At 43.7% G+C, this 26,484-nt stretch overlaps 1 protein-coding gene across 1 annotated transcript in view; it reads left to right on the plus strand.

Moving 5' to 3' along the window:
* LOC119183549 (cholecystokinin receptor type A) overlaps nucleotides 1-26,484 on the plus strand; it is a 132,956-nt gene that overhangs the window by 98,846 nt on the left and 7,626 nt on the right. Inside the window, 1 exon segment of the mRNA XM_075881901.1 lies at nucleotides 16,490-16,690. Coding sequence (XP_075738016.1) covers nucleotides 16,490-16,690 — 201 coding nt within the window.

Consider the following 26,484-nt stretch of genomic DNA (forward strand, 5'->3'; position numbering starts at 1 on the left):
GGCTATACAAAGCCAAATCGCGGGCATCCTACCGCCAGTGAATGTAGTTCCACAACAGCGCCCGTATTTTCACTGTGAAATACGGAAGTTCTCTCTTTATTTTCTACGTGGAGCTATTTGAGACGGGACGCAGCTCCCACCATGAGATAGTGATATTTACTTGAATTTATTCGTTGTGAGTTCGCGTGTTTTAACGCACGAGAAAGTCCCGCATTTTCACGTGCACCTCAAAGGCTAAGCGGCGTCTGCGTCTACATGAAACGCTGATGGTGCGCCACCGTCCCTTTCCCTAACGTTACGAGGCACGCGCCAAAACGCACTACTTCGCGTAATGCTACATGTGCAGAAAGCTCCGCCTCATGGTAGCCTTCCTTTCAGTGCCAAGAAAAGTTGTCGCCGGGCACAGTGGATTATTCAATGCTTCTGATTCATTACAAAACTCATTCTGCTCAAATCTCTTCCTATTACGAAAAGCTCGGCCACAATTCTTCATCGTCGTCAGCCACAGCATCAACGGAAAGCCCGTAACGCCTTTCAGGTGCGTCGCAGGTACCTTACTTCTCCCAAAATGATGCGTAATGGCATATTGGATGTTTTCTCACTTCACAAAAAAACATCGATTGGTTGCATAGTGTACTTGTAATAGTTGTCAAGGAAAGGCCCCCATGATACCTTCGGGACCTCAATGAAGTCTCTTTCTCTCTCTCTTATGCTAGCGTATCTGTTGTAGCATGGTAGGATAGTAAGATAACGACCACACGTCGCGTAATGCCAATTACGTGACCAGTCGGTCCTTTAAATTTTCCAACCCATTACAAAGGGCTCAGACATAATTCTTCATCGTGATCAACTACCACACCCACAAAGGGCAGATGATATCTGGCAGACGTGCAGAGGTTACCTCGCTTCTCTGCAGGATAATGAATAATGGCATAGTGCGTGCTTTTGATTTCACAAAATTGAAAACGTATAGCGTGGTAGGCACCTTGCAAGTATACTGGTATAAGGAGCCCTAAAATCAATCAAACACGGGCTCTAATAGTGCTGCGGTTCCAGATTTTGCTATGACTGTGCCGCACTTTCCGCGCATGCTTGGCGTTTCTGACCACGCTAAGAAAATACCGCAGGGATTTTCGAAAATCGCCTACTGCACGGGACCACAAAATTTAAAACGACCTGTATGCTTTCAACAACGTTTCTTAGGCGCTGAGATTGATTTATCGCCAAACTGGGAGCACGGGAGGAACACACACAGGAAGCAAATTGGAGGCAGACAGCACGAGCGCTGTGTGCTCCTCTTTGCTTCGTCTGTGTGTATTATTCCCGCGCTCCCAGTTCGCTAATCAATTATGAATTACCAACTAGCTCACCTTTCTATTCTGGTGCTGAGATTGATTTGAAACTTTGGTTCTCTGAGAGTGATTGAAAGATCAAGAGCGACCCCAGGCAAGGCTTCCCCCAAAAGTTTGTCTCAGACAGAAATAGAGGAAAACGTTTGAGGTTTTGAAGTTGATTTTTATGTCCCTGTTTTTGAGCATCACGAGGCTTGAAAATATGCGGTGATGCGTGAAACCTTGCTAGGTGGCGCTGCTGTCCAAATGACATCACACAAAAATTATTTATAGAAGTTATTTATTAGGGTTCTATACTTCAAATATCCAAAAGACAAGAACGTTTCAGAAACACGAAGATAACAAAAAGGAACCATACAGATAAGCAAGCATTCTCAAATTTGTAAATTTTCTGACTCGTTTCTTTGTGTGTGTGTGTGTGTGTGTGTGTGTGTGTGTGTGTGTGTGTGTGTGTGTGTGTGTGTGTGTGTGTGTGTGTGTGTGCGTGTGTGTGTGTGTGTGCGTGCGTGCGTGCGTGCGTGCGTGCGCGCGCGCGCGTGTGTGTGTGTGTGTGTGTGTGTGTGTGTGTGTGTGTGTGTGTGTGTGTGTGTGTGTGTGTGTGTGTGTGTGTGTGTGTGTGTGTGTGTGTGTGTGTGTGTGTGTGTGTGTGTGTGTGTGTGTGTGTGTGTGTGTGTGTGTGTGTGTGTGTGTGTGGATTAGCATGCTTTATCTGAACGTGCCAGTCTACATCGTTTACGCTTCCGTTAAGAGCCCATCAGTCACCCCGGCGTGCTCAGCCATCACAACGCGCAAAGTCTTATCGGGGACGCGACAGTACAGCGCACGTCTGAGCGGCTCTCGAAGGTACTGTCTCTCACTTGGTGCCATTACGCTAAACAATTAGAGAAAGGTTTCTGCGTCACATGGTGCGACAGCGGCTGCGCCATCGATCTTTGTTCTGCACGGGGCAAAAGTTGCCGACTCTGCAGAGGCGACGTGGTCTGTATAAGGCACCCGCCTGAGGCCAGCCGGGAAGCTGTAGTGTCAACACGATTAAGGGCGGCTTTTAAGCGGCAACGAGTTCTTATATGGAGCGAGAAAGGATGACTCAATTCTTCTAGTGACACTCATCAATAAAAGTGACATAGAGGAGGAAACAGGTGGTTAGTCTATATGGGCAAACTATTAAGGAAAGTGTTATTACCGAACTTTCGTTTTCACGTTGTTGTTGTCGGCGTTGGTGTTTTGAAGTGTTGGAAAGACTCTCATTTCTGCTAGACCGCAAACTAAGGTCGCGCCGCTGGCATTAATGAGTTTCTTATTTTGGTAGCGATCTCTCTTACTGACTCTTTTTCTGGCCAAAATAGTAATTGCGAGTGTCGTATGGCTGCTCCTAAAGGACCCCGTATGTCACACTGAGTTTAAAGGAGAGACCGTGGTTTCTTCCTCACCTTCACTACCCTTCTCACAAGCGCCATCTCCTCCTCGCCACTGATTTCTTCATAAAACAAGTTGAATGTAAGCACTAAGTGTTTAGCCTGTCAGGATCTCGAGCTTTTCGACTACGCAATGTTATCTCTGCTTCGCGGTCACAAATGCGAAAACGAAGAAAAAAAAACCAGTTGTTTATTGCGCCAATGCCTACGTGAGGCAAAGCGAAACGGGCATGTGATAGCATGGCGAAACAGGATGGAAGACAACACACAGCAGATATCGCTCGTATATCGATAACTATTTTACAGTTATATATATATATATATATATATATATATATATATATATATATATATATATATATATATATATATATATATATATATATATATATATATATATATATATATATATATATATATGCAGGCATGGTGGTTGAGTGGTCGTAGCGTTGCATATAGTCCAGTAGATCTTCCGTGAGCGGTCACAACGTGGTTTATTTCGACGTTTCGGCCTAGAGTCTGGCCTTCATCAGGATTAAAGGTACAGTTTGTTGGTGCTCAGCTTTATACAATCTCAAATCAGAGGGAAAGGAGAGAGGAAAAAGACAGAAAAAAGAAAAAAAGAGGAAAAGGAAAAGAAGAAAAAAAGAAAAAAGAATATAAGGTGGACTCCCCTCGGGCGCCCCCTTCCACTCTTCCTTCCACTTCCCCCTTCATCTCTCTCCCCTTTCTCCCCTTCACCTTTCTGGTGTCAGCGGTCTGTGTATGCTTCCTTTCACTAACGCATTCTTCCCGACCAGACGGCGCCTCCTGGCTCTGACGGTTCGGTGTGGGGCAAAAAAGAGCTTTTTTAGGAAGTTGTAAGCCTTTAACTGCTCGGAGCTCCGTCAACATTTCGTCGTAGGAAGAGGGGCGCCACGTATTGCGGCAGAGGCTGGTAAGCGGGCGCAATGCGAATTCCTTGCCGTAGGAGCCTCCCGGCTGTGCACAGGGTTGCTGTTGGGCATGTCATGCATGGCACAATTGATTGGGTAGTAAAATAAAACAGAAAACAGACGATAGCTGTACTTAGGAAGAGTAGTTACACTTGGAATTGTTTTGAGTTGTCCAGTGCCCTTCGCAGCTGCAGTGCCGTGAACTCAGTTACTATTTTCATTATTGCCGTTATTGTTTTCTAATGCTTTAATTGCTGCAAATGTACCAGGATTCTCATTTATTCCTCTATTGAGGGTGTTAAATCGGTGGATAAGGTATGACTCTCGTTGTTCACGTTCTCGATTTGATTTAAATCCCGTCTCTAAGAGCGTTACTGATAGTTTGTCGAATGCATGGTCGGGAAGTTTGAGATGTTTTGATAGAGGTAGACTTGGGGCTGATTTCGCATGGGCTTTGTAATAAACACCATGTAACCAGTCACGTCACTAGACTTGAGTAACATCACGTAACTGCTCACGTGGCTAAAACTTCCTCAAGGCTTTGTCACTTCACTAAAATCATGCAACATCACGCAATAGCTAGTCATGTAACTTATTCTCTCCATAAACCACGTAACAAATCGTCGCCTGACATCTTTCGCGCCAAAAACCACGTAGGTAACAGTTAGCAACACGACGAAAATGGCAACTTCACGCAACAGCTATAGTTGTGTGATCTGTCTGAACAAGTCGAGCCAAGCTTAGTTGTACGTAGTACTTATAGCAAAAGCTTTGCATCATTAGCAAAAGCGTGGTGCTGATAGCAAAACGTCGGTCGAACAACAGCTCCGCTGAAGGTTTTCGCCGCCAGCGCAAGCTGCCCACTTCATGGCGTGTGTGTGTCTTCATTTGTGTGTGTCTTCATCCGTCTTTATTTGCCGTAATTTGACTTTGTTAAAATGCAAGATCAACCAGTCCAACAGCCTCTTTTATATAGCCAAGGAGACCATCGTTATCAATTTTCCACTCAAGGAAATGCTTCTCTGTGTCACTGACGAGGTTTCCTATAATATTTACTATAGAGGGAGCTTTGTGCAGCGACCATGTAGAACTACTGTGGCTGGGTCGCAATACTCATTGTAGGCAGCTAAATAGAATGCTAAGTGGATAGCGGCCATCTTAAGTCTCATTTTAATTCTCATGTAACCGGCAAAAAAGACATCTTCGAGAACACGGCATCGTAGACAAAAAAAAATGCAGGCTACTTCGCCGTCCAAGTAAGATGGCGGCTCAGTTATAAGCTCGAATAGCTCGGGACCCACTTTCATGGTCGTCTGCACACAAGCAGACGCTTCTTCGGGCGCTCGATGTGATTAACGTCCAATTTGTCATTGATTTGAACACGAAATAAGCTAAAAAAGCAACTGTTACGTTTGTTCATCATATAGCTTTCTCTTCTCGACGCGAGGTTGCGTCTCATCGCGTAGACGCCGTCCAGATCCGTTCTATTTCTCGGACAACATAGACTCGATGCTGTCTACTATAGTTCACTATACGATCTACTAAGCTGTCAGCACACAGGGTGTGTTCCAATACTCACCGTAGATGGTTAAATGGACAGCTAAATGGACGGCAGACATCTTAAGTCCCATTCCAATTCTCACGTAGCCGGCAGAATAGACAGCTCTGAGAAGACCGCATCGTAGACAAATACGATGCAGGCTACTTTGCAGTCTAAACAAAATGGCGGCTCAGCGAATCGCCCAGATAAATCAAATCTCGTCGGAATGATTGTCTGCACACGAGCAGACGCTTTCCCGGATGCTCAATGTGAGTAACGTTTATTTGTTTTTTTATTTTAAAATGAAATAAGCCAGAAGTTACAAATGTAACGTTTGTTTATTTTAGCTTTTTTCTTCTCGATGCGAGGTGGTGCATCGTCGCGTGAAAGCCGTCTAAACGTGTTCCATTTCTCGGACAGAATGGGCTCGATGCTGTCTTCTAAGCAGTCTTCGTAGACTGTCTACGTGCTGTCTTGAGAATTGGAACACAGCCAGAGTTTCTACGATGCTGTCCCGAATTTGAACACAGCCTGTATATGCTCTTGCGGTAGTATTCGAAAGTTCCGTAGACTGTCACGCCGCTCGACGGCCGCCAGCGTAATTTTTTCAAAGAGTATTGGAGCAGCGGTGGGGCAGCAGCGTTCATAACACCTCATGTACGTCTTGGCTGTCGTAAGCAAAAGTTATCCTAGTTTGGGGTTTTAATGGCTTATGACCTCTGAAAACTCTCTCGCGTTTAAAATTACTTCCTCATGTTGGAGTAAAAGGTGGACTTTGGCGCCAAATTGATTTCCGTAGTTTATACCCAGTTCCTCTAGTATGGCTCTGCCTGTTTTACTATGCGTTGGTCTTTCATATTGTGCGATTCTTTGAGCTTCTATAAGCTTTTCTGGTGTGTTGTGAAGCCCTAATTGAAGTAATTTCTCATTAGTGGTAGATATTGGAAGTTCGATCGCCTGTTTGAAAACTCGTCTTATGATTCTGTCTATCCTTTCTCTCTCGGTCACTTGCAGTCTGAGGTACGGAATCACATATACAATACGACTGATGACAAAAGCCTGTACCAGTCTTATCATATTATTTTTCTTCATCCCATAGTGCCGGTTTGCAATTCGTTTAAGTAGACGCATACTTTGCTGCGCACTGGTTTCAAGTAATCTAATCGCCTCTCTATTGTGCCCGTTCGAGCTAATACGGAGTCCCAGAATTCTCATGCTTTGAAGCATTGGTAATTGCGTTTTTCCAACAAGGACTTTAATGCTAGGTTTTACCTGGATACTTTTCCGGTCCCTACATGCCGGGTTATAGAAAAGAAGTTAGATTTTTCTGGTGGATATTGTAATCCTGTATGGGTGGCATATTCTTCTACAATATTCACTGCGGTTTATAAAGTTTCCTCTATGTATCCGTCACTACCCTCTGCTACCCATAAGGTAATGTCATCTGCATAGAGGCTATGGTGGAGTCCTGGAATTTCCTTCAGTCTGGCAGGGAGACCTATCATGGCCACGTTAAAAAGAAAGGGGGATAGGACTGAGCCTTGCGGCGTAGCTCTGCTGCCCAGACTAAAGTCTTGGGCATCTGCTTCGCCTAGTATTATTCTTGCAGTCCAGCAAGTTAAAAAGTCTTTTATATAATCGTATAGTCTTTTTTCTACCCCTAACGCTTGTAGATTGGCAAGTATAGCTTTATGTGATGTATTATCGAATGCCTTTTTAAGATCTAGGCCAACCATGACCTTTGTGTCGTGTGCATTGAGACCCGAATCAACTATTTGATGTTTAATCTTAAGCATAATGTCCTGTGTGGACAGTTTTGCCCTGAAGCCTACCATCGTATGAGAAAAGAGCTCATTGTCTTTCATATAATTTGACAGGCGAGTGAGGATGACATGCTCTAATAACTTTTTCATGCAGGATGTCAGGGAAATAGGCCTAAGGTTATCAAGATCTAATTTCTTGCCTGGCTTGGGAATCATTATGATTCTTGCCGCTTTCCATTGCTTGGGTATCTTGCCGTTTTCCCAACACTTGTTCATATATTCGGTGAGGGCTGTGATAGATTTGTCGTATGAATTCCTGAGCGTTTCTTTCGTCCCATCGGGGCCCGGGGCTGATATTGTGCTCAGTTTCATTAGTTCCAACCGTTCCTCGGCCTCTAATAAGGGTCGGTGTAGGGAATAATTTTCTTTACCTCTGTACGAGCTTAATTGCTCTTTGGTTGAATCCCCATGTATCTCTGTCTGATTTCTTCAATTAATTCTTCCTCCGTACCTTTGTATTTATGTACAAGTCTAATGAAGTTTTGTTGTTGTGCTGTCTTGTTCGCTTCCGAGTCTATCAGACATCTTAACAGGTTCCATGTTTTGGAGAAACTTATTTGTTTTTCCATCGCATCACATTTTTCCTCCCATTGTTGTCTGCATAGTTGCTCCGCGTACTTCTCATTATCTTTACTGAGGGTGCTATCCTTTTTTAAGGTGTTTGTTGTGTTTTTGCGTTTTCCACCGTTCTTCAAGACACTTTTTTGCCTCCCAGATATGTAGGAGCTTATTGTCTGTGCTTTCTAGTCCTTCTGTTTTTGGTATGGTCTTGGTTAACATTTGAATATTTTGCTTAAAATTCCCTTGCCATTCATCTAAGTCTTCGATGACTAATTATGAAATGGAAGCGCACAACGTAGAAGCAGACGGAAAGACAGGGACAAGCGCTAACTACCAACTGAAAGTTTATTCGGAAAAAATATGAAATATATACTAAAAGATGATACAGTGTCAAGGCACATACGATAACACCAAAGCATAGACCAAAAATGGCAACACCGATAGAATATCTTAGTGCGTCAGCCCTACCTTACCATCGCTTACTGTGCTTTACATTGATTAGTTAACTTCTACGGCATCTGCTAATGTTTAAAAACGCTAGCTCCTTATCGGACAAAGCGATTGATGGTTTGCTGACGCAAGCCCCGTGTTCCGCTATGTGTGCTGCTTCAATTATAAGCCTTGTGCGCTCATCTTTGTGCTTTTGGAGAACTACTGTCTTATCAAATTGTACTTCACAGCCACATCTAGTGACATGCTGGGCAAGATAACCATCATTGCCGCTACGAACATTGCACGCATGCTCACGCAACCTGTCGTTGAGGCATCTTCCAGTTTCCCCAATATAACAGGCACCGCACGAAAGTATGATCATGTAAACTACGTCACTAATGCAGTTGACAAAACGGTTCCTGTGCTTTGTTTTACACCGCTGTTCCCTGTGTCTAGCGCCACATGATGACATCACATGCTTCCTTCTCTCTGATTTTTTCTAAAGCTATCCCATTCAAACATCCCTAATTCTTTGCCTCCTCTTTTACGTGGAGCTGCTCTAAACGTGGTCTCAATTATATAGTGGTCACTGCCCATATTTTCTTGTGTATTAAGCCAATAAGGTTCGATGATATTCTTAGTAAACGTGGAGTCAGAAGACGTGTCTTTGGATACGCTGTTTCCAATTCTAGTTGGGAAAGGGGATCAGTTATTAAAGTAAGGCCCTCCTGTTGGTCCTCGATCCAGACATTTCTACCTTTGACGTTTTCTCTGTCATAACCCCATGCCGCATGCAACGCGTTGAAATGTCCTACTATAACCAGTGCTTGGTTTTTAGTAATGCTGATTGTTTTTCTAAAAAGTGACCTAAATTTGGTTTTTGTCTAGAGAAGCTATAGACATTTAATATGAATAGACTGTCATCACTCTTCTGCGATAGTAGTAACTCAACAAGAACATGATCGACATCGCAGATTTCTGTATCATGTTCTATCACCGTGAGATTTCTTCAAACGAGGGTTGTTACGGATGTTTTTTTTTCATCAGGGGCACCATAATATTTGTAATTCGACAATTTAGCCATTCCTCCAGTTTTCTGTAAGGCGATGGCGTCTGGCGCCTCCTTTCCGTTGAGTAACTGTTGTAAGTTACCCCGTTTCCGGCGATACCCCCGACAGTTCAACTGCCAAAGTTTATACTGATTACGTCGTGTCATGTGTAAGAACGGTCCCTTCCCCTGCGATTTTGGTTACTTCGGTCGTAGTCGGCCGGTTGTCGGGTTTAGTGGTAGTTTCAGCTGGGCCTGCTCCTATAGACCTCAAATCTGTTTGCGTGTTCTCCGCCAGCGTTAGTCGATTTTCTATGCCATCTATTCTTTGCTTTATTTCTACGATCTGCAACTGCAATCCTGCGAATGGTTGCATTACCTTAGTAAGTTCTCCGAGCATATTCTCGACTTTCTTTTTCAGGGGTTCTGAGAGGTCTTCATTTTCTACAGGAGATATTTTCTCTGCTCTTCGTTTCGCTGCATGCATTCCTGACTCCTGTGCAAACGCAAGAGTTAAAAATTCGACTACACGATGCTACGGAGCTAGTTAACTCGCGCAGCTGATTTTGACTGAGTTTAGCATTCTTTTTCTTTAGTTGTTTTATTTTGTCCCTCTGTTTCACGTTCTCATGGGTGAGTTGCTCTAGCATTGTCTTAATATGGTTTAGCTTCTGACTTAGGGTGGACCCATCTGCCACAACCTCAGAAAAACTCCCATACCGGAGAGACTCTCCTGATACCTCGTCCACCCAGCTCACCATTTGTTGACTGCCCCGACCGCCGTCAGGACCCTCGTGGGACTGTCCTTGAGGTGATGTCATTGCCCTTGTCTTGAATTTGGCCCGTGGCCTGGATCTGTGTTGACGAGCGGACCTTGATCTGGATGTGGATCTGGGTTCGTGTTGAGTCCCTTCTCTTTCCCCTTCGGCGAGTCGCGGGAAGGAGCTGGAAGGATCTCTGCGTCGTCCTCCTGTGCCCTGGCTGGCATTGCCTTTCTCCTCCGTTGGATTTTCTGGTGTGTACTCTTCCCTCCTTGCCTGCGTTGCCCTAGTGCTTGACAAAATCTTTATTTCTCTTTGTTCATCACCTTGTCGTTGTCCCTTTTCCTACCATCTTTTCTTCAAAAATACGGGGTCCTAAACCGTTCTTTCCATTTTTGTCCCCTGTAAGGTGACCTTTCCCACAAAGGCTACACCTGGGGTCACACTGGTGGTTTTCAGTTGGATTGAACACCTCACAACCACGAAGTTTCTCGCTGTCAGGCTGTGTGGGTAGATATCCACACGATTTCCAATTCGTCCACAAGTAGTGCATGTTTCATATTACTTCTTGTATAGGAAGCGCCTATATTCGGCACCACGGTAATATACGAAATACGGCACAAAAAAAGCCTTCGAAAACAATGCCCACTGAGTCCGTAAGTCCCATACGTCATGCATGTAGAATCGTCGGGTTCCTCTGACTGACCGACTTTTTTAGGGGCGAAGCTCTTTATAGCAGCACCCGTTCGTCCCCCGTAGCCGTTGTAGTAGTGTGTAAGAAGTATAACATTTTGACCTCCAAGGTGGTGCAAGCGAGAGATTTCTTCTGTGCGTTGTTGAACAATAAAAGATAATGTTCAATGTACATGCCAATGGCTGCGAAGGGAGCATGAGAGACAGGAGAATTCGGCTTTTAGTTAACGCGCACGCTGCGAATTTTTTATTGTTCAACAACGCACAGAAGACTAGAAAGGGTTACTACGTTATGCTCTCTGGGCGTAACCTCCTATGTTTTATAAAGGTTTAGCGAGCGTTGGGCCGCAGTGCCTTGAATACAGTGAACTAGTATATACCATGAACTCGAGGTGTTTAAAGGTGGGAAGTAGACACGAAGCGTCTGTTCATGCGTCCGCACGTTCATCTGTGCGTCCGTCCCTGCTTTCGTCCATGCATCTGCTCCTGCGTCCACCCATGCGTCCGTCCGTCCGTGCAGCCATCCGTGCGTCCGTACATTCATCTGTCTGTGTGTCTGTTCGTTCACCAATTCAACACTCCAAGTACCACCATCTCGCATCTTTTCATCATATAGAAGCACTGCCATCCAGCGGACATTCCAAGGCCTGAACGAGAGAAGGCACACGCACACTTTCTTACGGCTTGCGCTTCGTGTCTTCTTCCCACCTTTAACCACCTCGAGTTCATGGTATATACTAGTTCACTGTATTCATGGCATTGCGGCCCAACGCTCACTAAACATTTTTAAAACCAAGGAGGTTATGCCCAGCGAGTATAACGTAGTAACCCTTTCTTGTGAGATAGTGCTTAGTGTACATGCCAATGGCTGCTAATGGGGAATGAGAGACAGGAGAATTCGGCTTTTAGTTAACGCGCACGCTGCGAATTTTTTATTGTTCAACAACGCCCAAAAAAATCTCCCACTGGCATCACCTTGCAGGTCAGAGCGTAAGGCATCTTACGTACTACGACGAGGGACAAACGGGTGCCGCTTTAAGAAGCTTCGCCCCTAAAATGCGTCAAAAATATTGGCTACGGACTTTCACGCCACAACAATAAATGTGTTTGGAATTCAGGACCTTTTCGAGGCATCGCATCTGAGTTTCCGAAGCATCTTAGTCGCGCATAATATGCGACTGCAAAAAGGGTCGAGCCATCGCAAAGCAAAAAAAAAAAACAGTGCAGGCCGCATATGTGCTCAGCGACTCCAACCTTAACCGATACTCTCTGTGAGCGCCATATTGTACCAACCTGTGCGCCCCCTATAGGCGATGGAACTTGCAAATACGACCACGCAGCTATAATGAGAAAGATAGGTAGTGGATTCATTTGTCTAGTTTTCGTGGATGCGGCTTCGACCGCACTTGTTGCTTTGTTTGCTGTTCTTTTTGGCGCTTGTGAACGGTTCGATGATTGAGTGATATGTGGGGTTTAACGTCCCAAAACCACTATATGATTATGAGAGACGCCGTAGTGGAGGGCTCCGGAAATTCAGACCACCTGGGGTTCTTTAACGTGCACCCAAATCTGAGCACACGGGCCTACAACATTTCCGCCTCCATCGGAAATGCAGCTGCCGCAGCCTTGTGAACGGTTCATTGAGAACCTCGTGAGCTGATTTAAATTTGTGAGCGTAAAACGTTTAGAGTCGTGAAGTGGGAGTGCTGAGCTTCTTTCACCTGCTTAGCCTTGCATCACAGACGCTACAGTCAAGAAGAAGCCACACATAGCCGAAGGAACGAAGCTTAAACAAATTTACGCAACACCCATCATTCCGATGCTGACTTCGGCGTCATGCCTTACAGATCCCATAGACACTGGCGCCAGATTTTTTTCTAGCGTTCTGTTATGAAACGGTGTATTTTCTGTCACAATGCATCGCTTATTATAATGCCGCGGGAAATTGCCGATACTCCGCACAACGCGGGCGTCGTGAACGAAGAGAAACGCTGACGGCACAACTACGAGCCATGAAGCCAGCCGCAATGCACGAGCCGGCCCTGCATGCGCGCGGGACTCCACCGAACAGCCTACGCACGTGAAGAAAAAAATTCCGCCATTTCCACGAAGTGAATGATGATGAGTGGGCGAAGCTCCGGAGGTAAACCTGGTAAACCATGAATCCTCTGTACATTTTGTCCACTCGATTTTATTACATCGCTCCCCCTAGCGTACGTCGTCGCACTAAATCGAACGATTGCCTTCAACCAATGACACGCGCCATATGTGACATCATTCCTATTTTATAAGATCTCGCGTCTTTCATCAACTACAAGTACCGCTTTCTAGTTTATAACATCTTGCATCCTTTCATCATCAGCTACAAGTACCACCATCTAGTAAACACTACAAGAACTAAACGAGAGGTGGCTACATACAGGAGACGGTACCGCCATCTAGTGAACACTGCAAGAACTAAACTAGAGGTGGCTACATACAGGGGACGGTACCGCCATCTAGTGAACACTGCAAGAACTAAACTAGAGGTGGCTACATACAGGCTACAGGGGACGCACAGCCCACGCCCTAAGGAGCTTCGTTCCTAAAAGAGAACGAGGTTGCTCTAGGCAGAGGCTCACGCGGACTACCGACCTTCGGATCTTCTTGATTGCTGAGCGTCGTTCACTTTGAGCACAAGTTCGCCCCTTAATAAACAGTGTAAATAGAACATCCTTGCTGTGAGGCTGGGACATTTGTTATGCTAAGAGGAAGAAGATTATGTGCCGCAGTGGGTCACGCCTTTAGCGAGAGGAGCCAAGCGCGAGCGTTTGCCCCGAGTGCTGTGATTCCTGAGTACGTTGCTGCCACCCGCTTTCCGCATCAATAGACCTGCTGTGCAAGTACTACTTGTGCCAATAAACCCCGTTTCAGAGTGGTGGAAGTGCGGGGTATTGATCCCAGTACCTCTCGCAGTCTTCTTCCTCTCTACAGTTACAATAACTTTGATGAGTTCACCAGCTAATCCGTCATTCAGCATCTGATGAATGCCACTTAGATCATGTATGAAGAATGGTGGTAGTGTTCTCTTGAAACGGTATGAGGCAAATAATGGTAGTGTGATAAAGGTGGTGCCCTATGGCTCGCTCGATATCAAAGCGCAAGAAACAGTAGCGTTAGAGACAAATGCGATCTGGGGAGGCGGGAGGTCATACACTCCCCCTTTTCCCGAAATTTCTCAATTTTGCTTCCGTATATATACATGCACAGGTACAGACACACGCATGAACATACACTAATAGTTCTTCAAACCCTCTCTCCCCTCCCTTACAAAAAAAACAAATTGCAACATCCCTTGTTGATGAGGAGAGAAGAAGGTGAATAATTGGTGTGGTGTAGGGTAGGGAGCATTATTTAAGGGAAAAAACGTTTTCCGAGAATGGGCGTTTATTTTTAGACGAAATTCAAAGTTCACTTTGGGGCTTAACGGTAACTTTGAAAGGTTTTCATAGTAGACTGACGGAAGAGCATGCGCAGTGAAAAGGGAGCAGCCAAGCTGGGGCAGACACGCCCAAAAGGTACGGGAAAAGACAGGGATGATTCGCGTAATTAACGAGATTGACAGATGGCGGCCTTTTAGGCGCACACAGGCGATGGGCGGAGCAACGTTCGCAAATGATCCTCGGCGGGTACGAGTCACGCTGGTAGCCTTATAAAACTACGAGAACCACGTATACTTGTTCCAACAGCAGCTGAACCGACGAAATGCCTTGCTTTGACTTACTTTTTGTGCAGGGCGAACTACGGCAACAGAAAGAAGTAAAACGAGCAATGCGTCCACTGCTGAAGCGCGACTTGAGCGTTCGTCAGTGGTGCAGAGCGTAAACATCCTGTGGCGTTCTTAATCCTGGCCGATAGGCAGATATTACAAAGCGTAAGCTGAACGAAAGACGGCGAATGCAAGAGTGCGGTAACTTGGGCAATAGCATACTGTACTTTTGGGCACGCTCGAAGAAAACAAAGACACAGTGAGGCCTTATAAAGTAAAATAAAGTAAAACTCACTTGTCAGAGCACTTTCTTCTGAGGTTTATTTGTGCCATCTATTCTTGTTTCTTCAAACGCGTCCAAAAATTTCATTACGAGAAATGCAAGGGTGTTTGTTTTCTTTCTTTGACACATTTCTATGAACGGCGATCGACAAATAAAGGCAAGGAAGGTACAGGGGGACCCTATTTGTACTACTTCAACTGTTTATAGTAATGATAATAAAAATGGTGAGAAACTCAAGAGTAAATATTATAATTACTACAATACAATAAAACACAAAATAAAACGATCTCTATATTTTCTTCGGCTGAACTTAACTGTTGATTTTCATTAGGGTCGAGTGTCTCAGTAGCGTAGCGAGAAGTTTTTCAGAGAGGGAGGGCGTGTTGAGTCCCCCCCCCCACCTACGTTTACACCAGTTGTAAGCTGCTACTTCCACGATTACATAGGGAAACCACGAGAGCTTTGAGCTTCTGACACGCTTCTTATCTTCTTCCCTAACGCCTAATCACTGTTCATACTTGTGATAGTTTCTTGCTTGAGCTAGTTTATTGCCCTTGTCAAGAAGGACATTGAGCGGAAAAGCACTCCTAAATAGAAAAGAAATAGGACGCACCGTGCGCTGTCTCGTATTTCTCCTGCCATCATCATTGCTTGCTGTTAGGACTACGTATTGCTTCGTTGCCCTCCTTCTTAAGCTTTTTCAGCGACGCCTACAACAATGTTCGCCGGTGCATTCGTGTTCTTCACTGCGACGTTAATTTGCAATCTGAAAACAGAGCACCACAAAAACTGAAAGCTTTTTTTTTTTTTTAGAAAAGGTTTTCCCATGAACTTTCCGGGAAATCGCCAGGTGTTTCATATGCCTAAAGCAGACTTATTAGAGATTCACAAAAGAACACTCGTTGAATGTTCCGAAGCGCTTGCAAAATTACAGTAGCCCTTTTCTCTAAAAAAATGAAGATATTCTCTACAAGAATCTGATGGGAAGATAACGGCAAAATTAGTAAGAATAAAATCTAAACGTATGGGCAGCATAGTTAGGTAATACATTTCTGACACGTGCAGGACATGGCAGAACAGTGGTAGGTGGAGTAGATAAAAACTATTTCAGATTTTTAATGATAAGGTGCAGCGCCATCCATCAGAACTGAAAGCTGATAAACGCGACAGGCTGCAATTGTTAGTAAAAGTTTACCCCCCCTCCAACCCCCAACTAATCGCACAGATACCCGCTCGCGCTTGTTTTCTTTTTGTTTCGGCGTGATGACACGAGCTGTTAACAACCAAGTAAATCCCGCGGTGCGCTGTGACGTCATGGGTGAGAGCGAGCGCGAGTATTAAATCACTGTGGGTGGGCCTATAGGCGACGGCGGCTGTACATGACGTCACACTTGCTGCACCTGGTTGCTATGGCAACGCGCAGCAATGTGGCAGCGAGGCGAGGGAATTTTCTGATTCAGTTACACATAGCATCTTTTCCGAGTGTGCCTAAACAGCCCCAATGGTAAAATTTTGTGCGAATACTATGAGCTTGGTGGCTGGTTGGTAACCAGCGAGGATCGTCAGGAAATAGTTTTGGGGTTGCCACACGGCCTTTCTGATATTTCTACCCAAGGTTTAGGTTATTGCAAGCTGATAGTGTTGCAGGGTAAACGAAAATTTATGCAATGTTTACATGCCTTAACCTGTATGTAACCAACACAGCACCGCATTCTGAGTAGTATAGTACGTATACACGTGTAAAGTATGGTATATGTCAGCTCTTACTTTAGTGGCAACATGCACCTTGATGTTTAATTCATAATAAAGTACATGGAAGATTGATTGATTGATTGATTGATTGATTGATTGATTGATTGATTGATTGATCCGCTTATTTTTGTGCATGTCCTCATCAGCGGTGTCCGTATCGGTGTCGGTGTGGACGCTGGTGTCCATCTCGATGGAGCGCTTCTTCGCCATCGTGCGGCCGCTGCAGTCCCGGCGCTGGCAGACAGTGTCGCATGCGTACCGCGTCATCGCCGTCATCTGGGCGCTCTCGCTCATTCACGTGGCCCCGATCGCTGTTCTCAGCCAGCTCATACCAACCAGGACGGCAGGTGAGTGTTTAAATTCTGCAGGGTGGTTACGCAGACGAACAAAACACTCGTCGTCAGTGGATACCTGCGAAGGCTTCGGTTTACACCAGCACTGAGTTGGTTCTTCTCTCACGAGCAGTATGTTTTCCGGGTCAGTTGGTACATGATGACTACGTGAAAAATTGCGTTATGACGTCCTGCGCTTGTACTTGCGTGGTAACGTTCTGGAACCCTTCACTTCTCCAAATGTTTTTTTTTTTGTCTGCTTTAACTTTTCCTTTATCTCATAGATACTGCACTTCAACACAAATAGTATTTTTCTTATCATTTCCATTGCATCATTGTGTATTTCCTTCATTATTACCGGAAGACAGTTTCACGAAAGTACTATAAACGGCAATCTGAAGGTGAATATAGTAAAAATATGCAATATTAAAAAAGGAGGAGGAGAGGGCTAAAAGTCACGCTTGCTAATACTTATAATTTATTTTCGGTGTGCACATGATTTTAGCATTTAATGACGTAAATTCTGTATGGTAATTACTCAATACATTAAAAATGTGAAACGAATGAAAAAGACTTTGCTTTTTTTACTGAACAGGTTACCTTAAGCTTCTTAAGAGCAGATGTTGACTGGATCGCCATCTTCTGAACGGATGATACGTAGCCAGGTGTACTTAAGGATGAAGAAGACAGGAAGCTTCTATGCAAGAACATAGCAACGGCTGATATTGTGTGCAATATGCTCAATTCAACCCGTCTATTTTCCTCCGCCAACGTGCAATATCAAACAACCAAAAACAACTGTTATAAATAACCATGTAAAACCCTTACTTGATCTGTTGATTTAAAACTATCGCTTGGTCCAGCATTGACAGTGTGCCACCCACGGCTGCATAGTGTTGCCTGGGAAACTTAAAGTGAGCATAGCGTTTGTAGTGTGTCGTTCTTTCGGTCCGTCTTGTCATTTTATTATTTTTGGCGCCACATCTTGAATGTGAGCCTAGACTCTTTTTTCAGTGCGACGGTTACTTTTTGAACAAAAAAAAAGGGAGGGGGGGATGTGCAGATCCCTGGGAATTCATGGTTTCTGAAGCATGCGCGTGCAGGTTGACTGTGTTGTAATGTTTTATTGAACCAAATGTTACGAAGTTGCACTTCAATATGTACAAGTGCATGCGCAGACATACGTTACACAGCCGCATATGTTTTATGTTACCAGTTGTTTGCAGTTCCGTAAAGATGCTAACAGCAACATGGGTATTAGCACCACCAGAAGCGGTAAGCTGGCATAAAGCGCTGCTGCCGGTGATGGTCATATCATAGCCCTCGAAGCTGCTACATAAAATCAAGTTCAGTGGATAGCGCTTAACTAGAATTGACATTAACGCGACCTGACAGCTGTAACGCAACAGTACATATATAATGTTTATGAAATTGGAAATCCCGCACGGCAACCTCTGTTGGTGTTTCACGAACATTAGGGTCTATTTGAAAGGTAGTTCCGAGACCTGGCGTAGCTCAGTGGTAGTATACTCAATTGACACGCAGAATGCTAGAGTTTGATTCCTGCTAGGACAATGAAACTTGTTCTTTGAATTCATCCTGTCAACGCTGCCAATGTCCACTTTTTGTTAATGATCAAGCGTTCAAATTACCCATGTGTGTTCTCGCCGTTCCTAGGCAGATATAAACTAACACCTGTGGCACATACCCGCATACTGGTGGCACATACGCGCCCCCGGGTGTGTGTCACTGTTTTTTTGGTAAAGTGTTTGACAATCTACACGATGGAAATGTGACATTATTCATATCATGACGAGTGAGTCGTATTGGTTAAACCATTTTATCCTCCCCTACTAATTTTGGTTTACCCCAAGTTAAGGCAAGTTACGGAGGTGATCAAGAGTGCACCAAGACGCAAACGGATAGATAGATAGATAGATAGATAGATAGATAGATAGATAGATAGATAGATAGATAGATAGATAGATAGATAGATAGATAGATAGATAGATAGATAGATAGATAGATATATAGATAGATAGATAGATAGATAGATAGATAGATAGATAGATAGATAGATAGATAGATAGATAGATAGATAGATAGATAGATAGATAGATAGATAGATAGATAGATAGATAGATAGATAGATAGATAGATAGATAGATAGATAGATAGATAGATAGATAGATAGATAGATAGATAGATAGATAGATAGATAGATAGATAGATAGATAGATAGATAGATAGATAGATAGATAGATAGATAGATAGATAGATAGATAGATAGATAGCGCATACGAATCACTACATAAAGAAGCAGGAACTAATGATATAGAGCTCTCGTGACAGGTTTCCAACTAAGTCACTTTTGTCAGCCAACTTCACCAAGGTCGACGTAACCTTCTATTCTGATTTCACCTTGCTCTCCGAATCACTTATACTTACAATACCGTGAGTATTTAAAATTATCTAAAAATTATCTTTTCTAAATCTTTGCAAGATGGTCAAGTTTCGGATGACTTTGTAACCGCAAAAGTAAAGCCCCTACATAATAGTTGAGATCTCTAGTATTTAATTAACTATCGTCCAATCTCATTAACTTCAATTTCTTGCAAGATCCTCGAGCATATAATACGTAAGAATATTTTTGAATTCCTAGCTGAGCACAATATTTTATCAGATTCACAGCACAAATTCAGGAAAAAACTTTCTACCTGCACTAAGTTGGTAACTACACTGCATGACTTCGCACTAGATATGAATTCCAGATAACGAGTAGATGCAATTTTTTCGCATTTTGCTAAACCTTTCGATATGGTCTCTCGCTAAAGTTGCTGTTCAAATGGCATTTATTGCTGTAAATACTTACCTTCTACATAAGATTTCCGCTTACTTTTCAAATCGAAAACAGTATTTCTTCTTGATATGTGGGGTTTAACCTCGAAAAACCACCTTATATTTATGAGAGACGCCGTAGTGGAGGGCTCGGGAAATTTCGACCGCCTGGGGTTCTTTAACGTGCACCTAAACCTGAGCACACAGGCCTACAGCATTTTCGCCTCCATCAAAAATGCAGCAGGCGCAGCCGAGACTCAATCCCATGACCTGTGGGTCAGCAGGCGAGTACCTTAGCCATTAGACCACCGTGGCAGGGCAGAACTTATTCTCCAACGATCATTGTTCCCGTACAGTACCGGTTGTTTCAGGTGTCCCCCAAAGCTCAGTGCTCGGGTCACTCATATTTTCGTTATTTATCAACGATATTTCACATGGTGTGCCGGAAAATGTTCAGTTATATGCTGATGACTGCATCCCGTGCACAGAGATAGAAAACCAGACAAGACCAAACTCATTTGAATGATGCATTTCATAAGGTCATTCGCTGGTGCCATAAATGGCAGATGTCGGTTAGTTAAAAGAAACGTTTTTATGAAAGTTTCTCACAAACATAACCCTCTTCATTTTGCATATTCAGCGAATAGTGTCTTCTTGGAGGAGGAGGAACACTACAAGTACGTTGGTCTTTGGATTTTACATGACCTAAACTGAACGAGACATAAAAAAACTGTAACAAGCTCATGCAATTACAAACTGTTTTATCTTAAACGAGCTTACAAACTTTCCACTCCCATTGTTCGCCTTATTGCAATCAAGGTAATTTCTAGTCTAGATTATGCATCAATAATTTGTTACCTTCACACTAAAACCAACACCAACGAAATGAAACAAAATTTATAAGAGAGCTTTTAATTTATTCCTCAGTGTGCTAATCCTCTTCTCCTCTGTAAGTATTGTCCTGTTCAAATGACTCGGAAGCTCAATACCACTTTTTTTAGCCCGATTTCTCCTGCGTTTATTGCCTAAATGCATGCTCGAAAAGGTGGATTTTCCACCCGCAGTATTGTCGCTGCAAATGAAATAATGCTATATTTTTTAAATATTCTTTTTCTATTGTCTGTGAGGAACGCTTTACGAGATTTTAAGAAAAATCGAAGGTGGGTTTTCTTTAATTATTGATTTTTCAATAGGCTTTACTGTCGACCAATTAAAAAGTTTGAAGCCATGTATAAAATTACGTGTCTGAAGTATAGCCACGGTATCGACAGGCAATATTGTAAAAAATATGTTGTAATATGTTACGAAGTTATAAAACACTAGCTTGCTTAGCTTAGGAGGAAAAAAAGATCTCAAATCCAGCAACTTTTCAAAATGTCATCCGTTCAGATATTTTTCCAAAACACTTTGCTTCAGCATACAAGCTTCAAACAATGCTGCTTCACTCTTCGTTACGCGTGCATTTGTAAGGAAAAAAATCATCTTCATCAAGGTAATATTTGTGTTTTCATATTGTCGTTAACTTTCGAAAATGACAAGAGACGAAATTGGTCTGTCTGTACAAAATAAATTGAATATTTTTTTTCTCTTAAACTACGCAGATAATAAAAAAAGAAGGAGCACTTGCAGGCTATTGCGTGGAATGTGCACAAAATATAAAATGAGCAATCAAATCTAAAATATCACCTTTTCGACCCGTGTCAATCTCTCGACTCGCTGCAAACCCAAACTCGACTCGCTGCACCAGACGAGTGGTGTTGACGCTAGCGCCGTTAGCAAGTCGCGTGGCTTCCTCGTCGACACAGTGAGATGGACCGGTTATAGTCACTTCAAGACTTCAATGGTAATGCACTTCGACGTGAGAACCAGTGGCTTGTCACATTTCTCGATGTCAAACTTGGGCTTCGCCTCCTGTCGGGCGTCCCGCAGCCAACTATTGACAACAACACCTGTTTAGATATTATGGTTACTGCATTACCGTCAATTAAAGTGCAATCGACCACGCTCACTACACTTCACATGTTTCCTAAATTTTCTAGCCTCTCTTCGTATGTGCTGCTATCACATTCATTGCTACAAACTTGGGCCGAAACTGACTTGTTTTTTTTTCTAATGCCCTCTTTCAGAGTCAATCTTTCTCGTATTCTCCTGTCCTTTTCTTCTTATCGTTTCTTTTTTTTTTGTTCTTTTCTCTGTTACATCTTTCTGCAGTTTGTAGCATCTCATAACCAGCAATTAAGCACCACGGTATTATGCTTTCCTTTTTTTTTTCATTTTCATTCGCTCGTGCTTTCTTTTTTTTTCATTTTCATTCGCTCCTCCTTTTTTTTGTGTGTGTGTGTGAGACATTTTTTATATCTTTCTTTCATTCTCCTTACTCATTTTTCCTAGCACAGGCAGACCATCTGAGAAACGCCTAGCCAACCTGTCTGTGTGCGTATTTATTCCTCGTCCATCAAAGGCCAATGGCACACGACCTTCTGAAAACCGCAGAATTAGCTTATGTCACGGAGGAATAAAAGATGACTCGACTATAATTTACCGTTTTGAAATGTGAACAGAACACGTCTTTCCGGCAACGTTGTTTCCCTTGGTCATAAAAAAAAACCAGAACAGCTCATTTCGCGGCATACCCTTTTCCTCCGGCAGTCCTTGATGACAAATCGGTGTGCCTTCTTATATAAGTAGTACAGCGTATAGCATAGAAACTCCGCCAAGGGCAATTACAGCAGCGATTTAGAGACGCCATTTCGCTGGTGGCAGCCGAAGAAGGGTGCTTCGCTTCGTGTATCGACCGGGCGAACACAAACGGCTTTCGTAACGACCTCAGTGTTGCGCCGTGTCATTGCGCCGTCACCTTCGCGCAGGCGCATTTCGGGTAGAGAGTTCGGGGTCACGCACTGATATCCGTGATTATTCCAAGACAGTATATGCTATCGCGTTCCCTCTATTTTTGAGGTAGCCAGCTAGCTAATTGATTTGATTGATATGTGGGGTTTAACGTCCTAAAACCACCATATGATTAGGAGAGACGCCGTAGTGGAGGGTTCCGGAAAGTTCGACCACCTGGGGTTCTTTAAAGTGGACCCAAATTTGAGCACATGGGCCTACAACATTTCAGCCTCCATCTGAAAAGCAGCTGCCACAGCCGGGATTGGATCCCGCGACCTAGCCAGCTAGCTAAGCAAGAGCCGTTAGAAATTTCGCAGATTTTGCAACTATTTTAAAAACAAAGTTAAACCATCTGGAATGTATGAGTAATGACATGACACGCGCGTAAAGAGGTGTCGCATATTGTAAGCACTTCGCTTTCAATTCTTCAACAAGTATTCTCAAATGTCACAATATTTTTGTTGTTTCTTTTTTTTCTGGCTGTTGAGTACCGCTAGAGGACGAGCGACACAAATATGTTGATATCCATTCAAGCTAGAGTTAGTTATTAACCTCCTTTGGAATAACGTTATGTATGTGTGGGGTGGCAAGAAATCTACGTGTGCTCACAAGCCTTAAGATGTGTGCGTACTCTTCCTTTGCCTTCTTTTACAGAAACTACTCAAGAGGCCTATCGAATTGCGTAAAAGGCTAAGTCGACAGCAAAGCTAATTTAGAGCTCAGCACTCGTAGCACGTACGCAGACAACAGAAGAATAAACTTTATTTTCGCATTAGCGCGAACTCACGAATCCTCGTCTATACGTCGAAAAGTCGATGAGATGGTGCGTCTTACTTTACACATTGGGCTTTACAGCGAAGGCGCCGCTGTCACCAAGATTGATCAACAAAACGGCTAGCGTCTCGAAAATTGCACGACGCGCACCACTTGCTTTTTGGACTGGCCCTCGTTGACAATGAAGGAACCCTCTAGGCAGCATTGAACGACGAGGCATTGACGACAACACTTACACAACTATACTGCACATGCACGTCGAGAGTGTACGTCGACGTTTCACGCTTTGTGCTTCTCAACACGATGTACTTCTAGGAACGAACTTAGCAAGGGTGCAGTGTCGGCCTACTTGGCGTTACATGCTCATAATGTAAAGCACGGCACGAAATTGATGAGGTCGGGGCTGGGAGTTCTGTGTGTTCTCCCTGTCGTGTCCTGATCAATTCAGTGCTGCGCTTAACTTTATGTGCTTCAAGGACTCTGAAAGTCTTGCCCTCTGAAAACTTTTCAGTTGTCTCTCCATCGGCGGTATTGTACAAAGGAATTAATTACTTTTAGTGTTGTTAGTACTGCTGATGCACACACACACACGCGCGCGCGCACGGGAGAAGAACAAAAAGCAAAAACTTGACACAGTACTTAAAGCAAACCGAACGGGAAACAACCTCTTTTTTAAATGCGATCCAATTCTACTTTGGCAGCTTCTATCTATCTATCTATCTATCTATCTATCTATCTATCTATCTATCTATCTAGCCGTTTACGTTGTGGTGCCCTCGGGGTCACCCCTTAACATGGCGTGAACCAAAAGAAGCATAGGAGGGTAAGATGGTTTGACGAACATGACGCGCTGGTCAAGACATGAATAATCTCACAATCCAGTCGCGTGCGTCGTCAAACACTTCCCATCGGACAGCGGCACATACCCAAGGGCGGGTATGTGCCGCTGGTATGCGGGTACGTGCCACAGGTGATTGACACTTAGTATCTACCTAGGAATGACGAGAACACACATGGACCATTTTAACGCGTGAGCTTCAAGAAATACCCGACATTGGTAGCGTCGACCCTACGATGGCATAGAATAAAGGTCAGTTTCAAGAAAAACCTGACAAAGGCAGCATCGGTCCCCCAAGCATCGGTCCCCAAATGAATTCAAATAATGAATTTCAGGGTCCCAGCAGGAATCGAACCCAAACACTCTGCGTGGAAGTCGGGCAATCTACCACAAAGCTACGCCAGCCCTCGGAACTACTTCTCAAATAGACGCTAATCTTCGTGAAACGTCAATAGTGGTTGCAGTGCTGTTCACCTAATTTTATAAAAACTACATATGCATTCCTTTGATACAGCCGTCACGTCGTGCTAAGGTCAACTGTGATTAGGTGCTGTGCGCTGAAGTTGATTTATGTAGCACTGTCCAGGGCCAGCATCTTCGCCAGCATCTTCGCCAGCATCAGCACTTCATGTCAGCTTCTGGTGTTGCTAATACGCATGTTCCAGTTGGCATCGTTGCGCATGTGCAAACAACTGGTTATATAAACGTCTGCAACTCTTGAACGTATGTCTGTGTGTGCCACATTTGTACATATACTTAGCGTCATTTCATGACGTGTTACTTAATAAAAAAGCAACTACAACTGGGTCACCTTCCCTCCGCATGCTTCGCATAACGCCGATTCCAAATTACGCCGGCTTTGCCGAGTTTTTTACCTCTAAGAAGTACCTACTAATCATATCGCGACGGACATGAAAGACGCTAGACATTACTATAAAAAAACACATTCCTGACTATAGCGCTCCAGCAAACGTTATGCGATGTCTCCCTTCTACCAAATTCATTTTGATACCTGTATCATCTGCTTCGCTAGAATTGTACGAGTGGCGCAAGTCTGGTGTGCAATATGCAAACTTCGTTTATCCGCAGCACGTCTCCCTCGACCCTATATTTCAGCATGCAGTGTACAGTGCCGTACCCGCATTACTTCGCTGTTTATTAATGTGTGTTTCTCTCTCAACTATTTTGTACAGAGAAAGTATCTTGAGTGAGTTGTCTTGTGCTTTTTTTTCTTTTTTTATTTCATTTATTTATCAATTTTTATTTGTTTATATACTATCACTTTTTATTTATTTGTTTGTTTTACATTACTTTTACTCTTTTTCTTCTTTTTGTTTTGTTTTTTGGAACACTAGGCTTACTTTGTCTGACAGTGCAGCATCTTACGCAGCTTCTAAAGAACTATCAAGTAAGGCTTTTTTTTTTTTTTTTAAGCTCGACGCGAGCTTGTGACCTATACTTGGAGCAACGTTACGTCGCTTTGCAGATGCGCTTTCTCTGCCGAGTTTCGAAAGCCCCTCGAACCGCGAGGATTGCGCAATGCTCCTCTTCTACGCCGAAACCGTATTCCCGAGTTCAGGAGGAAAACAGAGGCCCTTCAGATGGTATCGTTTGATACTGCGTGAGTCGTGCCTATAAGGCTGTGGTCTAGTGGCGTCGCGTCGGCATTCGTCTTCGAATATTAGGTTTCCTTTATTCTAGTTCTACTGCCACTTCAAGATAGCACCGGGCACTCGTCTCTGTGAAGCGAATTGCTAGATGCCCACGTGATATCCTGTGTAGGTGCACGCTGAAGGACCCCTTGTGATGGAAATCATCCGCGCTTCTCTACTACGGCGTCTGTAACAGCCCAAATCGCTTTGATTCGTTGAACTTCGTGAAAAAACGACGTGCTCCGACTGGAAATCACTGCCTCCGTTTTTTTTTTTTTTTGTTTTCTAAAAAGAAAATATTCCGTACTACCATTTCCAAGAGAACAGAGACCAAACACTGGCGTGGGCTCTTTTTACATAGCACAAAGACAAGCTCCGAGATGTTCTAGGTGCCTGCGTCCAAACAAGCGAGCTAATAATTGATATTATACGTATAAGACCCAACTTTTTGCAGCTGTGACAAATGAAATTAAGCGTTAGTGCCTGGCACTTTACCGTTGCATGTTTAGTTAGGTATTTGAATAGACATCTTGAGCGACTTGGTAAGAATTCACGATGTTCGAACTATAGACAAAATAGTTGACACTACGGGCACCTGTGCAATCAAGCCTTCTTGCTTATCGTTGGAACACTGTGAAGTGTGAACATTTACAGGCATGAATTTTATTATGTACTCTTCCATAGAGGTCATCTATTAATATAAAGGATCAACGCAGTTTCAAACAATCTTTATTCTTATGCGAGAAGTATTCTACTCTTCAACTTGTGTGGCTCATACCAGCGTAAATACATTGCTCCCACTTGTTTGTTTAATG

This window comes from Rhipicephalus microplus, chromosome 2 (genome assembly GCF_043290135.1).
Source record: "Rhipicephalus microplus isolate Deutch F79 chromosome 2, USDA_Rmic, whole genome shotgun sequence".
NCBI classification, from domain to species: domain Eukaryota; kingdom Metazoa; phylum Arthropoda; class Arachnida; order Ixodida; family Ixodidae; genus Rhipicephalus; species Rhipicephalus microplus.